This window comes from Papio anubis, chromosome 6 (assembly GCF_008728515.1).
Source record: "Papio anubis isolate 15944 chromosome 6, Panubis1.0, whole genome shotgun sequence".
NCBI classification, from domain to species: Eukaryota; Metazoa; Chordata; class Mammalia; order Primates; family Cercopithecidae; genus Papio; species Papio anubis.
In genome coordinates this window covers 2,966,892-2,981,659 of record NC_044981.1, presented here as the reverse complement: position 1 = coordinate 2,981,659, position 14,768 = coordinate 2,966,892, and the positions used below count along the sequence as shown (strand labels likewise).

Below are 14,768 nucleotides of genomic sequence, written 5' to 3'. Positions count from 1 at the left end.
TTCCAGCTACTCGGGAGGCTGAGGCAGGAGAATGGCATGAACCCGGGAGGTGGAGCTTGCAGTGAGCCGAGATCGCGCCACTGCACTCCAGCCTGGGTGACAGAGTGAGACTCTGTCTCAAAAAAAAAAAAAGAAGAAGAAAAAAGGTATGAATAAGGAGCCACATGACCTCAGATAGGTGAGCAAGCAACTGGAGGGGCAGGCAGAGGCAAGGAAGCCTCACCGAGGAGCCGCCTGAGCCCTGGCCTAAGGGGTGAGCACACACCCAGGCAGGCAGAGGCAGGGCTGAGGGGTGGAGAGTGGCTGCAGGCAAGAGGCGAGGGGCTCATCATTTGCAGCCAAGTCTGACACCCAGAACCAGGCATCTGGTTCTTGAGATCCGAGCACCTCCTCAGAAGCACTGTGATGGGCTGAACTGTACCCCTCATATTGATATGCTTACATCCTGACTCCTAGCATCTCAGAGTGTGACCTCCTTTGGGTAGGCCCGCCACCACGCCCAGCTAATTTTTTGTATTTTTAGCAGAGATGGGGTTTCACCGTGTTAGCCAGGATGGTCTCGATCTCCTGACCTTGTGATCCGCCTGCCTTGGCCTCCCAAAGTGCTGGGATTACAGGTGTGAGCCACTGTGCCTGGCCTTCTTTTTTTTTTTTTTTTTAAGAGACAGGTCTTGCGCTGGTTCATGGGTGTTTAAAGAGGTAACTAATTTGAAATGAGGTCATATGAATAGGTCCTAATCTATTACGACTGCTGTACTTATAAGAGAAAATTTGGACACAAGAGGCAGAAAGGCAAAGCCTGCTGTCACCACTGTCTTTTGAGCAGCTCTCACTGTGTGTTTCGTATCTCAGACTTCGGCGTAAGAGCTTGTTAGAGGAAGGGCTTCAATCGACTAAAAACACATGTTAAAACCACTGAGCTTGAGTGATCTCTAAGGCCTCTTTGCTTAAAATAAAAATAAGCGATTCTTATTTTTCTTCTACCACAAAGAGAGGAGAGAAAGAGAAAATTCACATAAGCTGGAGGCAGACCTGCTGAGCAACTCCACCCTTTGTTCAGCCTCCTTCTGAGGCAAGAAAGGCAGTTTGGTGTTTGCTTCACACATAATCTGTATTTCTTGGTAAAAATCTGGGAAGGGATAGTCTGTGCCTTTAAGTGATTTTTTTTTTTTTTTTTTTTTTTTTTTTGAGACAGGGTTTTGACTCTTGTTGCCCAGGCTGGAGTGCAGTGGCGTGATCTTGGCTCACTGCAACCTCTGCCTCCCAGGTTCAAGTGATTCTCTGCCTCAGCATCTTGAGTAGCTGGGATTATGGGTGCCCACCACATCTGGCTAATTTTTGTATTTCTAGTAGAGACGAGGTTTCACCATGATGGCCAGGCTGGTCTTGAACTCCTGACCTCAGATGATCTGCCCACCTCGGCCTCCCAGAGTCCTGGGATTACAGGTGTGAGCCACTGCGCCTGGCCTGTGCCTTTAAGTTTAATTAAAAGTGTACCTGGCAGCCGGGCATGGTGGCTTGTACCTGTAATCCCAGCACTTTGGGAGGTGAGAGGATGGCTTGAACCCAGGAGTTCGAGGCTGCAGTGAGGTATGATCCCACCACTGTACCCTAGCCTGGGTGACAGAGTGAGACCCTATGTCAAAAAAACAAAAGTACCTCGCAAGGCAATGAAATATCCAGTTCACTGGAAGCTTGCTACACCAAGTTGTTTCCCTGCTGTCAGATGGCTGTCAGATGTGCACACAACACAGTCCGGTTTTGGTACTCAGGGAATCTGCCTTCGTTTTGTGGATACCAAAATAAACCAACCACATTCTAGGTAGGCTCATGCCCAACATAAAGGGCTCTTACAGCAGAGGAAGGTAATAAGTAGAAAATACAAGCCAGTTTTCTTCTCGGCTCACTGCAAGCTCTGCCTCCCGGGTTCACGTCATTCTCCTGCCTCAGCCTCCTGAGTAGCTGGGACCACAGGCGCCCGCCACCACCATGCCCGGGTAATTTTTTGTATTTTTAGTAGAAACAGGGTTTCACCGTGTTAGCCAGGATGGTCTCGATCTCCTGACCTCGTGATCCACCTGCCTTGGCCTCCCAAAGTGCTGGGATTACAGGCGTGAGCCACCGCGCCCGGCGCTACAATCCAGTTTTCGACAGTCATTGCTAATAACACTTTATACTCAACCTATTTCCTCCACAGAATATTGCTTTAAGAAAGTGATCTTCCATAAAATAGTCTACTAAAACAATTAATATCTGCATAGTAAGGGTGTTTTTCTCCTATACTGATGTATTCTGTTGCTAGGAGATGGGCTTAAATTAAACTTTAATTCCTAAATTAAACGTTCTTGTAGACTGACTTTAATTGAACCTGGCTGTTTAAGGGCACATACCACATTTACTATGTATGTCACTGTGAAAAACCTGTCATTTCTGAAGCTGGAAGACAATTAACCAGGTCACCTGGTATCTTATTCTGGGCACGTTACCATCGTACATATTAAGAGAGAAGTGGCAGCTGTACTATGGTGGAAAAGCACCATATTAGGAGAAAAATCTAAGATTCATTATTTACTAGCTATGCAGCCTTGAAAGATTGCTTAACATCTCTCAGCAGTGATTTCTCATCTGTAAAATGGATAATTTTTTTCATAAGTGTGTCACAAACTATAACTAGATACTATGTAAAAAATACCTTTAAAAATATTAAGTGCTATATGGAGACATCACTTTGCACACTGCAAACAAACACAATCAAAAGCACAAAAACTGAGATTGCACAAAAAACTTTTACAGGCTGGGCGTGGTGGTTCATGCCTGTTAATCCCAGCACTTCGGGAGGCCGAGGCAGGCAGATCATGAGGTCAGGAGATCAAGACCATCCTGGCTAACACAGTGAAACCATGTCTCTACTAAAAATGCAAAAATTAGCTGGGCGTGGTGGCACACACCTGTAATCCCAGCTACTCAGGAGGCTGAGGCAGGAGAATCACTTGAACCTGGGAGGGGTTGCAGTGAGCCAAGATTACGCCATTGCACTTCAGCTTGGGCAACAAGAGTCAAACTCCACCTCAACAAAAAAAAAAAAAAAAAACTTTTGCAAGGATTAATAAGAAAGTATACTATTGGAATTTTGTACCATGACCATGACTTAGTATTATAATTTTGTAAAGTCTAGTTTGAAAATACCTTTTATTGCCTACTAAATACATTTATTTATTTTTATTTATTTATTTATTTATTTCTGAGACGGAGTCTCACTGTGTCACCCAGGCTGGAATGTAGTGGCATAATCTCGGCTCACTGCAACCTCTGCCTCCCAGGTTCAAGTGATTCTCCTGACTCAGCTTCCTGAGTAGCTGGGATTACAGGCGCCTGCCACCATGCCCGGCTAATTTTTGTATTTTTAGTAGAGATGGGGTTTTGCCACGTTGGCCAGGCTGGTTTTGAACTCCTGGCCTCAAGTGAACCGCCCACGTCAGCCTCCCAAAGTGCTGGAATTACAGGTGTGAGCCACTGTGCCCAGCCCCTACTATATCAATTTAAAAACTCCAAGTGAGGCGTGGTCGCTCACGCCTGTAATCCCAGCACTTTGAAGGCCAAGGTAGGCGGATCACGAGGTCAGGAGTTTGAGACAAGCCTGGCTAACATAGCAAAAACCGTTACAACTAAAAATACAAAAAATTAGCTGGGCGTGGTGGCGTACACCTGTAATCCCACCTACTTGGGAGGCTGAGGTGGTGGAATCGCTTGAACCCGGGAGGCGGAGGTTGCAGTTAGCCGAGATCACGCCACTGCACTCCAGCCCAGGTGACAGTGCGAGACTCTAGCTCCAAAAAAAATAAATAACTTCTCCACTAAACCTCTTTGTCCACCCGCAAAATAATCCTGCCTAACTCCCACCTTTGCTCTTCACTGACTCTACGCTCTCACCACATGAATTATTTGTTATACAGGCTCATGTGCATTTTTGATTCATGGTTGAAGTGGCATAGGAGGAATGTGTGGAATAAAGAGATGCCTTTTAACTTAAAAAATGCTAAATGGATATAGCATTATCCATTATGGATATAGGAATTATAAAGGTTTATGGTAATTGTATTTTATTATGGAACAGAAACTTTTTATCCTCATTTACAAATTCTCTGAGAAATCCGTTGTTAAATATATCACAGAACAGAGTGATAAGGAAGCAGTGGAGCTGTTTCTGTGCCTGCTTTCCCGGCTGGCCGGAGGGCTTTCGGGACAGGGAACACTACCATTAGCCGTGCTGAGTGGCGCTGCCTGTCAGCAGACATCAGAAATTTGGTTTAACAGATTTTTTTTAATTGGGTGGTCAGTGCTTTCATAATGATAAAAAACTAAACTGAAAATTCCTAAATTGTGTGACATTATTTCGGTTAATACTGATGGAAATAAACCTGAACTATTACCAAGTGACAGGACTTAGCACCTATGAGCATGTTTGCCACTCATAAAAGTAAGAGCTGACTAGCTGAGCGTGCCTTTCCTTCCGGTTATCAATCACCCACAGTTCAGGGCTTCTGTCCTCCGTGGTCCCCTAAATAAAGCGGTGCTACTGACTGCACTGGCAAACAGGGGGGCCGTGTACTCTAAAACTCCAACTCCTCTTGGTTCTTTTCCTTCCAGTAGCTCTGCCCATTGACTCCGAGGCTCTGTCGGGGGGAGCGTGAAGGTGGTGACAGGACTTACCGTGAGCCTTTCACATGCTCATGAATGAAGTCGGCATGAAACCGCGGGACCAGAGGATCCTTCTCACCGTGCACAATCAAGGTGGGGCACTGGACCTGGGGCAGCAGGTGCCGGCAGATGTTACCTGAAGGATACACAGCACAAGAAATCTGCTTTAGTGCAACCATTCTACGCTGTCAGAGGAAGCAAAGCTCGGCGCGCCCTGCCCCTCCTTGGCCCTCAGTTTGCCTATCTGCAAAAACCGTGGTTTGGATTTGACCGTGCCTGGGATCCTTCCAACTCTAACATTCTTTGGATTCCCTTTTCTGATTCTGTTTCTTGTTTGTTTGCCTGTTTCTGAGTTCTACTAGTAAATAAGCAGCCTGATTTAAATTCACATAAAATAGTAGGAAAATCAAATAAACACCCCACCACTATATTCCACAGTGGCAGTTCCCAATGTGAAAACAGGGGTAGGTGCTGGACACCTGTAGAGCTTTTCCCTGGAAATCACATTTCAGATGAGTGTAGGGGCCCCGGCCAGTCCTCAAAGCATATGAGCCTCACAATGAATTCATTATACAACTTGCACATCACTGATGCCTTATCACTGATGCTTCTGTGACACTCCTGACTGACATCCTTTGGAGAGACTGTAAGGACTCACCCCCATTTATGAGAACTTTCCGGAGGCAATGATGGACAGCCTGGGCCCTAGTCCCTGTACTGCAGTTTCCTGCCTCTGTGAGACTGTGGTGGCCCCTTAACCACTGGGCGCTTCAGCCACAAACAGGAACAATCCTAGTTCCCGGGGCCTGTCGTGGGGCTAACGGGAGAGCTGCTTCTACGGTTCCCGGCATCCCTAAGCTAGCTCTTTCCTTCTCCTCCCTCCCTTCTCTGTGTGTGTCAAGAAGAAGATGCTGCAGCTCTGAGAAGGCTGGGAGCTGCCCCCACAATGCAGTGCTGCCCTGCCTTGCCCTGGGCCTTTCCCTCCTCTTCAGTGGGAAGTCCCCGCCTGCTAAGTGAGAAGGGGACCCGGTGACTAGGGAAATACTTCTCCAGGTCTCTGACACTTCCCTCTCCTGTCCCGAGATGACACACACTGGCCAACTGCTTCATCATGTGATGATCAAAGTCAATATTCCTGAGTGCTCACTTTGTACCAGGAACTGTTTACACAATTTCATATCTGTTAAACCCAGTAGTTACATGTTTTAACTCATTCAGCATATAAAAATGGTTGTCTGTTAAGTACTTTTGTAATCACAGTCACGCCAACCTTTCATTAGGCACTTACTCTGTCTTTGATCCTGCACCAAAGCTGAACAGATCATATCTCATTTAATCCCCACAACAGCTTTTCCAGGTCACAGACAGGAAACTGAAGCTTCAAGAAGCGAAGTTACCTGCCCAGATCCATTCTAACAGCAAGCCAGGGGCACAGCCAGAATGCACACTCCGGCCCATCCCACTCCAGAGCCATGCAATGAATCCCTATGCTATACCAAGCATCCACAAACCTGAGAGGACAGTGAGGAAAACGGGGCTCCTACCAAATTAGCCAGCACAGAAGGGGGACAGAGCATGAGGGCCTCGCTGTGAGAGAGTTTATACACTGCTGCAGCCTCTGTATCAAGAACGTATTTTTGAATTGCTGATTTAACCCTATTTCCACCTTTAAATCTTCCTATCTTTTCAGTACTCTCTTCAATAAAACATAAAAGTTTACATTTTACAAATGTGCCCTCTTTAATGGAGAACTGTCTCAAACATTGCTTTATGGCATTTTTTGGTTTGTTTTAAGAGCAGAGATTTCCAGGGCCTGTTTCCATGGGTGGATACTGCATCTGAACAGGAGCATTATAAGGCATATATTTGATATATTTGCTGCTTTCAACTCAAACCAGAAGAGTAACATTTCCAAATGTCCTTTTCATTGTGAAAGTTCTGGCAGATGACTCATGCAGGAAATGATTACCTAATAGATCAAATTGGTCCTTCAATCACAACCATTTTGTAACAATGCCCTCCAAGATTAGATCTCAGCTACTCTATTTTCTCAGCAATTAAAAAAGAAAAAGAAAAATGAGATTATAAACATAAATAGCTGTATGAAAATAAACTATAATGCAGAATTTCTCTTAAAGATGTCAATTCTTACTTTAACTGGAAATCTTGGTAATTTTTCAGATAAAGAATAGGAGGCTAGGTGTGGTGGCTCAGGCCTGTAATCCCAGCACTTGTGGGGGGCCAAGGTGGGCAGATCATGAGATCAGGAGATCAAGACCATCCTGGCCAACATGGTGAAACCCTGTCTCTACTGAAATACAAAAAAAATTGCCTGCGTGGTGGTGCACACCTATAGTCCCAGCTACTTGGGAGGCTGAGGCAGGGGAATCGCTTGAACCCGGGAGGCAGAGATTGCAGTGAGCTGAGATCATGCCACTGCATTCCAGCCTGGCGACACAGTGAGACTACATCTTAAAAAAAAAAAAAAAAAAAAAAAAAAGAATAGGAGATATTTGTTCATAGTTAAGGTCATATCACTTAGTTCTGAAGATGGGAAAAAATTATATTTTCTTCCTCATATTAACTCCATTGAGATTAAAGATTAACAGTGTCCTCGTGGGGTGACACATCTAAAAGTGTAAAAAGGAAAAAATATTGTACATATTGTGGTCTATTTATTTTCGAATGACTCATTCTGGAATTAGAAAATAGAAACTGTTCAAGGCTTCTGGGTAATTATTTTGTCATCACACACACACACCAAGGATAAGAAGGAAAAGAGAACAGTCTGCTATTAAAGACTCAACAGTGTGAACCTTTGGACATGCAGCCCTATCTCTACGTTAAGCCAGATTGACTACACAAGAACTGGCACAGTACACAGTAACTAGTATTCTCTGTTCTGTTCACACATGAGCGTGTGAGGGCGACGGGCAGATTCATGAATCACTGAGCAATTCTGGAACACTGGGGAGGAACTCGCGCACCCTCTATAACAGGCAGAGAGCCCTTCGAGCCCAGTAACCTACCATCTGGGAGATGTTTAAACTGTCTTATGCCATCCACCCACTTTTCACAGGTTCTGGCAAAGTAGTCATACCCATAGAGGGCTTCTAGAGGCTTTCTTGTTCTCTCACTCCATTTAGAAACATCTCGGATGCCTGAAAAACAGAAGTGTAGGCAAAGAAACATTTAGTTTCATACTGAAGTATTGTCTTTAAGTATTCCGAGCAAGAGCCACTTCTGAGCCCATGCGCTCACTGCCTCGTCTGCTGGAGTGCCTCCCTCCCTCCCTCTGCTCGGTTTAGCCCTGGTGGCTGCTTTGCAGTGCCTTCTGGACCCATGACTGAGTGCCTGCCTCCCACCAGGACCTGGTGCAGTGGAAGGGACTTTGCTTTGCTCCTCACTGTACCCCAGGGCCTACGCTAGTGCCTCCCACAAAACAGGCCCACAAATCAGTGCTTACCAAGTGAATGAAATTAAGAGCTGCACTTACTGCTCTCCTTTAAAGAAACAAGATAAAAGAAAATATGACCCTAACAGGGTCACCTGAGTAAGAGCGACAATATTTGCAAAAGAGGAGTTTTTTCTGCATTGCGTTTGTATGGACATTGAAAAATGTACACAAAGTATTCATTCTAACTTCTGCTACCGAAGAAATATGGGTGTAAAAGGCTAAGAACCAAACTTCAAACTATATTGTAGATGATTCATTAGTAGGGAAGAATAGCTAAAAACAACCCTTAACGTGAACCAACAAATACGATTCCTTAGGCCAATCTTTTCCATATTTCTTTAAATACACTGTGGTAAGTAAAGATTCTAATGTTCTTGGGCATATTAAATGTTGCTTACTGAGAGCTACATGTTACCCATGGAAGAAATATAACACTAATGGCATGAACTCATATGAACACAATACGTACAGGGTCCCAGACAACGTCAGGCGCCTGGCAGACACTCACCGTGTGCTTAGTGAATTCAAATCACCAAATAGAGGAAAAACTGCTATTGACAATCACAACTCCCTTCCGAGGAGGGAGGACCCCCCATTACAGGCCGGTGCCTGGTGCCTGCCTTTGCTTCTGCTAATTGGCTTAAATATTCAGAGGTAGGCCCTGCGTGAGTTGAAGATAAAGGCTGAAGAGGATGAACTGCTCTGCACAAGAATGAAAAGACTTGAGTGAGGTACTAGAGACAGGGTGAAGAGGTGGGGAGAAGATGTGGGAAGAAGAAAACGTTTGGGGGTGGGGGTAAGGGAGAGAGAAGCAAGACAGTGTGAAGATGGCTAGTAAAACAGCCCCACACAAGTTTCTGCTTGTGGCTGTATGGCAGACCGCACCCTCTGAAAGGCCTTTTTCCAGGAGAATAACTAGATCTGTAACAAAACAGAATTTTGTGGCATTGCTGAAGTTGCCGTGTTAATGGAAACCAGGGTGTGAGCGTGTGTGAGTGTGCGTGTGTGCGTGAGCGGGCGTGAGTGTGCGTGTGTGCGTGAGTGTATGTGTGTGTGCGCGTGTGTGTGTGTGAGTGTGCGTGAGGGTGCGTGAGTGTGAGTGTGCGTGTGTGTGGGTGCGTGAGTGTGTGCGTGAGTGTGCGTGTGTGTGTGTCTGAGTGTGAGTGAGTGTGAGTCTGAGTGTGTGTGAGTGTGAGTGTGCGTGAGAGTGAGCGTGTGCGTGAGTGTGTGTGAGTGTGCGTGAGTGTGTGTGTCTGCACATGAGAAAGAGAACCCTGAAAATACAGCACAGGAAGTGAGCCAGCTCCCAAGGCAGGCCTGCTCTGGGTGGAGACGCAGTGTTCACGGGCAGGCTGGGGGCCCAACCTGAGACTCCTGGATTAAGCTGAGCTAAAAATGGCCCCAACCTGGTATGATCCTGTAGTTCCCAAGAGCAGCAAATGCAAATCTTCTCGGAAGGAAAGCACTCTCGATTTATGCTCACCGTTTTGTTTGTTTTCAGATTAAGAGTAAGCAAATATTAGCTCCTAACCAAAGGTCACGAAACAAACAGGATTTTTATAAAGTCGATGGAAAAACTAGAAAATTGGAAGAGACATCTTAAGAAATGATGCAGAACACCATGCAGAGACAAGAAGATGGAGATACGGAAGACGGAAAGACGAGGTCTACAAAAGTCCACTCGTCTCAGAAGAGAATAAGGAGAATGAACGAGATGCCTACTTGAAGAAATAATGGGTGGGAGTGTTTTTCAAAATGAATCAAAGAATCCACAGACAAAAATGCAATGTATTCCAAACAGGATAAGTAAAATGAAATCTGCACTTGGACAGAATATATTAAAACAGCAATATACCAAAGGTAAGGAGAAAATGTGAAAAACAGCCAGAGAGTTAAGACACATCACTTCAAAGCAGGAACCATGTAGATGGACAGGAAACATCTCAACAGCAACGATGGGAGGCAGAAGACTGCAGAATGGGGGAGACGATGATTTTCCGCTTCCATTTCCACACTCAGCTAAACAGACTTGCAGAAAAGGTGGGTGAAAGAAAAGACATTTGTTGGTAAAAACTCAGTTGACCATTAACAGGCTGCCCTTAAATAACTTCTAAAAATAACTTCAGGAAGAAGAGAAGATAAATGCGTTTAGAAGGAACATTTGTGAAGAAAGAACAGGTGAGTAAACAAACAGGCAAACATGTTGGTGGATCTAAAACCAAACAAAATCAGTCAAACCAATGAGAAAATAAAACATTGTGAGGCCGGGCGTGGTGGCTCACACCTGCAATCCCAGCACCTCGGAAGGCTGAGGTGGGTGGATCACTTAAGTCCAGGAGTTTGAGACCAGCCTGGGCAATGTGGCGGAACCCCATATCTACAAAAAATACAAAAATTAGCCAGGTGTGGTGGCACACGCCCGTAGTGCCAGCTACTTGGGAGGCTGAGGCAGAAGGATAGTCTGATGTTGAGCAGGTTGCAGTGAGCTGAGATGGCGCCACTGCACTCCAGCTTGGGCAATAGTGTGAGACCCTGTCTCAAAAAAAAAAAATGAAAAGGAAAGAAAAGAAAAAGAAAAAGGAAAGAAAAGTAAAACATTGTGGCATTTCCTTTCATTAAGTACTTCTGTCCATAAAAAGGCAAGCCACCCACTGTGAAAAGGTGTTTGCAACACAGTTACCCTAAAAGGGGTTATTAATTAGGATTAGAGTATTTTCTTAAAACTGCACAGCAGTAACACTGGGATAACATGTTCTGGTGCTGAGCTGGGTGGCGAGTCGGGGGTTGTTTCATTGTTACATTTCATACTGTATACCTAAACATACTGTATTGCACGTATCAATTATTACGTAATAAAAAGTTTTTAGCCAATAAAAATACATGAATAGATATAATACAGAAGAAACTCAAATGGTGGATAAACACAGATTTTCAATCTTATTAGTAATACGAAATGCAAATTAAGACCCCAATAAGATAACATCTGACACCCATTTGATTGGCCAGTGAATTAAGAAGTCTGAGAATTTCAAGTTTTTGTTGAAGAGGTAAAAGTTAAGGAATCTCATCTATTGCTGGTGGAAGTGTAAATTTATTTTGCTGGAAAATAATTTGTCACTTGTAATGCAGTATATCTGCGCACAACACTCAGTAATTGCACTCATGGACTTAGACCCTGGGGAGATACTGTTGCTCCTACACCCAGGAGACAGGTACAAGAGCCAGCTGTCCGTCTGCAGCAGAGTGGCCTGTGTGCTCACACGGGCAACGGAGAGGGCGTGGCAGCGGTGAGGGCTTCCTAGAGGATGGAGTGGTTGGGCCATTCTGGGAGAAGGGAAGTCAGCAAACAAGTGAAGGAGTGGGAAGGGAGCGGGAAGGGCCCACACAAGGAGGCAGGAGCCCGCCACCTGCTGCAGGGGGCCAGGTGGTCTCGGATGGCTGGACACTGGTGGTTGGGAGGGGAAAGTGGGGGGAGGGGACATGGATAGGCAGAGGCCGGGCCACTCATTCCGTGAGCAAAGTGAAGGAGCCTGAACTTTATCACGAAAGTCGTGGGGAGTCCTGGCAGGCTTAAAGTAAGATACCATGAGATGCACACATTGCTGAATTGCTCTCAGAGCATCATGGAAGGCAGACTGGTAGGAGGCAAAGACCTGGACCGGTTGGCGAGGCACAGAATCAGCCCAGGCGGGATCAACGAGGCTGGCGGGAGCCTGGTGGGAGGGAGAGGGGGGGAGGGCAAGATGGGTCCACTCAGAGCCCAGCAGAGGAGCGGAGTGGGCTGCAGGCTGCAGTGTGGGGGATGTGGTCTGGAAGGTTTCCTCACTTTTGTGAGCCCCTGTTTTTCACCTGACAAGCAGGCTGAGTATCAGAGATCTTACAGGGATAACACATGGTTATAGACTTTAGCTCATGGCAGGCACTGAATAAATAGTAATTAAAATACTATTTTGAGGGAGAAAGTATATTCTGGTGAGTATTATTTATAAAGACAAGAAATGTAGCAGAAGGGACAGGCCTAGAGGGAAGATCATGAATTCAGTATTAGACAGACTGAATTTAAAGTATGTATTAGACAACCAAATAAGAAAATTGAATAAAAAGTTGAATAAGGCAACATAGTGAGAACTCATCTCTTTTTCTCTCCTTTCTTTTTTTTTTTTCTGTCGTTGGGACAGGGTCTCACCTCTGTCACCCAAGCTACAGTGCAGTGGTGCAATCACAGATCGCTGCAGCCTCAACCTCCCCGGCTCAGGTGATCCTCCACCTCAGCCTCCCAAATGGCTGGGACTACAGGCACATGCCACCATGCCTGGCTAATTTTTGTATTTTTTGTAGACACGGGGTCTTGCTATGTTGCCCAGGCTGGTCTTGAACTCCTGGGCTCAAGTGACCCTCCTGCCTCAGCCTCCCAAAGTGCTGGGACTATAGGTGTGAGCTACCACACCCAGTGAGAACTTGTCTCTTAAAAAGAAAACAGTCGAGTATGTGGGGTTTGGGAGTTAGGTGGAGCAAGGAGCTGAGTGAAGCTACTCAGGTGTGAGGGTGAGAGGGGAGCAGAGCACCGAGGGTGATGCCTGGAGGACCCAACACTGTGGCCCACAGTGGGGGAGCAGGCACGTGTCAGCCAGGGAACAGCCTGAGAGAGGAGGGGAAGTCGGGAGAAGACAGTGGCAAGAATTTCCAGACAGAGAAAGCTTCAAGAAGCGGGGCGTGACCAATGGCGCACACATCATGAGCATGTTCCCGAACGCTGCAGAATGACCAAGGAGCCAAGAGGAGGTGTGTGGTGGGGGCTTGGTTATTACAGCAGACTGGCGGGCCACAGCCATCCTGACACAAGTTAGGAGAGAATGGGGGATGAGAAAGAAATGGTGGCCAGGAGGGGAAGTAGAGAGATGTCAGAGAGTAAAGAGTGCGTGCTACTGAGAGACTCTTGCTTTCATAAAGAAAGGAAAGTCAGAGCAACTGCACGTGGTGACTTCCCACTGCAGTGACTGAGGCAAGGGAGTGAGTGACGACAGTGTCCAGGATGAAGGGCCGTGACACAGGCATGTGCAATGTGTGGCAGGGTCCAGGAGGGAGAGCACCGCCAGGTCTCAGGGCTCCGGCACGCCTTCCCAGACGCTGAGCCCCAAGGAGCTGTGTCAGGGGTGAATACGCCCTGGCAGAGGATGTGGCTGAGGGGAAGGCTGGTGTGAGGTGGCACAGCAGCAGTTCCAAAGGCGAAGAGGCCTGAGGGGGTAGCTTGTTCCGGGAATGGCCGTTTATTCCATGTGGGAGAGGCACCGGAAGGATCAGGAGAAAGGGGAGATGGGAGAATGCCCAGTGAGGGGCTGGCGGGAGGGGCCAGCCAATCAGCACAGACTTCGCTGGTTAGTGAAGGATTTTAAGTCCTCTAGTAGAATTAAGTGATTCGATTTTTGCCTCACAAAGGAAACACTCCTATGGAGGACAAACTATCATAAGAAGTTAGCGGCCTAAACCAGGAGGATGGGGGGAGGAAGAGAGGTGAGGATGACCGGAGGGGTAGTATGCACGTGGTGACAACAGAAAGCATCGCAGTTCAATGAACAGGGCAAGGTGGGCAAATGAAGAGGGCAGAAGAGGACTCTGCCCTCTGCCCTCAAGGGATGCGTCTGGGGCTCTGCCTGGATGCCAGGTCATCTGCAGGCCATGAACTGAGATAGAGATTATGGGAAAGAACAAGTGGGCAGTGGTCAGTGAGAAGAATTTCAGTAGAGGGGGCCAGAATGGGCCAGAGAGGGAGATGGGGCAGAATGGACTAAAGAAGGAAGGAGAGGAGGATCCCTAGAAGCAGGGAACGCAGGTGGCTCTCTCCGTAAGTTTGTGGGAAAGAATAAAGAATGGGAAGATAGTAACTACAGGTAGGAGTGGCAACTTTCTGGAGGAAGAATTGTGCCCACTTTTGCAGGCTGAGAGGACTGACCCAGTGGAGAGAATTCAAGGACACAGGAGAGGGAGGAAGAACTCAAGGCAGCCTGTCCTAGAGGCCGCGGGAGGAGACAGATCCGTAACAGAGCGCAATGGCTTACTCTGCACAAGACGGACACCAGGCAGGAGCACAGACAGGACTGGCAACCACATCAGACTCACCGTAAAAGCTTCATATTCATTTAAAACACAGAAAGACTGTGAAGAACTACGATTCTACAATAGAACACTGCCACTAAGTAGCTTACTTCAAAGTCATGTGAACTGCAGGAGAGCTGAAAAACACTAGACTTGTGATATTCTAGCGAAGAGATCTGTACACCTTTTATGTAAAGGGCCAGAGTAAATACACATTTTAGGTTCTGCTGGGCAAGAAACAAAATCAGAGACATTATGCAGATACTGACATACGAGGAGAGAAAATACCTGCCACACCTAGTCCTACGTGTCTGGGGCAGGCCATCTGGGATCCACTAGATCACACTCGGGACAAAAGCTAGTGGCCTGAGGAAGAGGGTCCTGGTGGGCCAGGCTGGCAGGTGGGGGTAGTAAGGTAATGCAGCTCAGGTTCACTTCTTGTCCCAGCAACCCCTAGATCCTGGTGCACCCTTCGCTCCTCCCAAGAGCCTGGTCATCTCAATGTGGGCAGCTTGCTGGA

At 46.6% G+C, this 14,768-nt stretch overlaps 1 protein-coding gene across 3 annotated transcripts in view; it reads right to left on the bottom strand.

The window, feature by feature from the left end:
- The window catches only part of BPHL (biphenyl hydrolase like), a 32,810-nt gene that overhangs the window by 6,270 nt on the left and 11,772 nt on the right, over window positions 1-14,768 (bottom strand). The window contains exons 5-7 of one of the 3 annotated variants that reach the window (XM_021936943.2): window positions 7,728-7,859; window positions 4,711-4,834; window positions 3,793-4,281 (exon numbers count right to left, since the gene is read on the bottom strand). In XM_021936943.2, coding sequence (XP_021792635.1) covers window positions 4,167-4,281; window positions 4,711-4,834; window positions 7,728-7,859 — 371 coding nt within the window. In that variant the 3' untranslated portion in view covers window positions 3,793-4,166. Of the gene's footprint in view, window positions 1-3,792; window positions 4,282-4,710; window positions 4,835-7,727; window positions 7,860-14,768 lie in introns of those variants that run through there. The other 2 variants (XM_021936944.2, XM_003896974.4) reach the window with 2 other exon arrangements.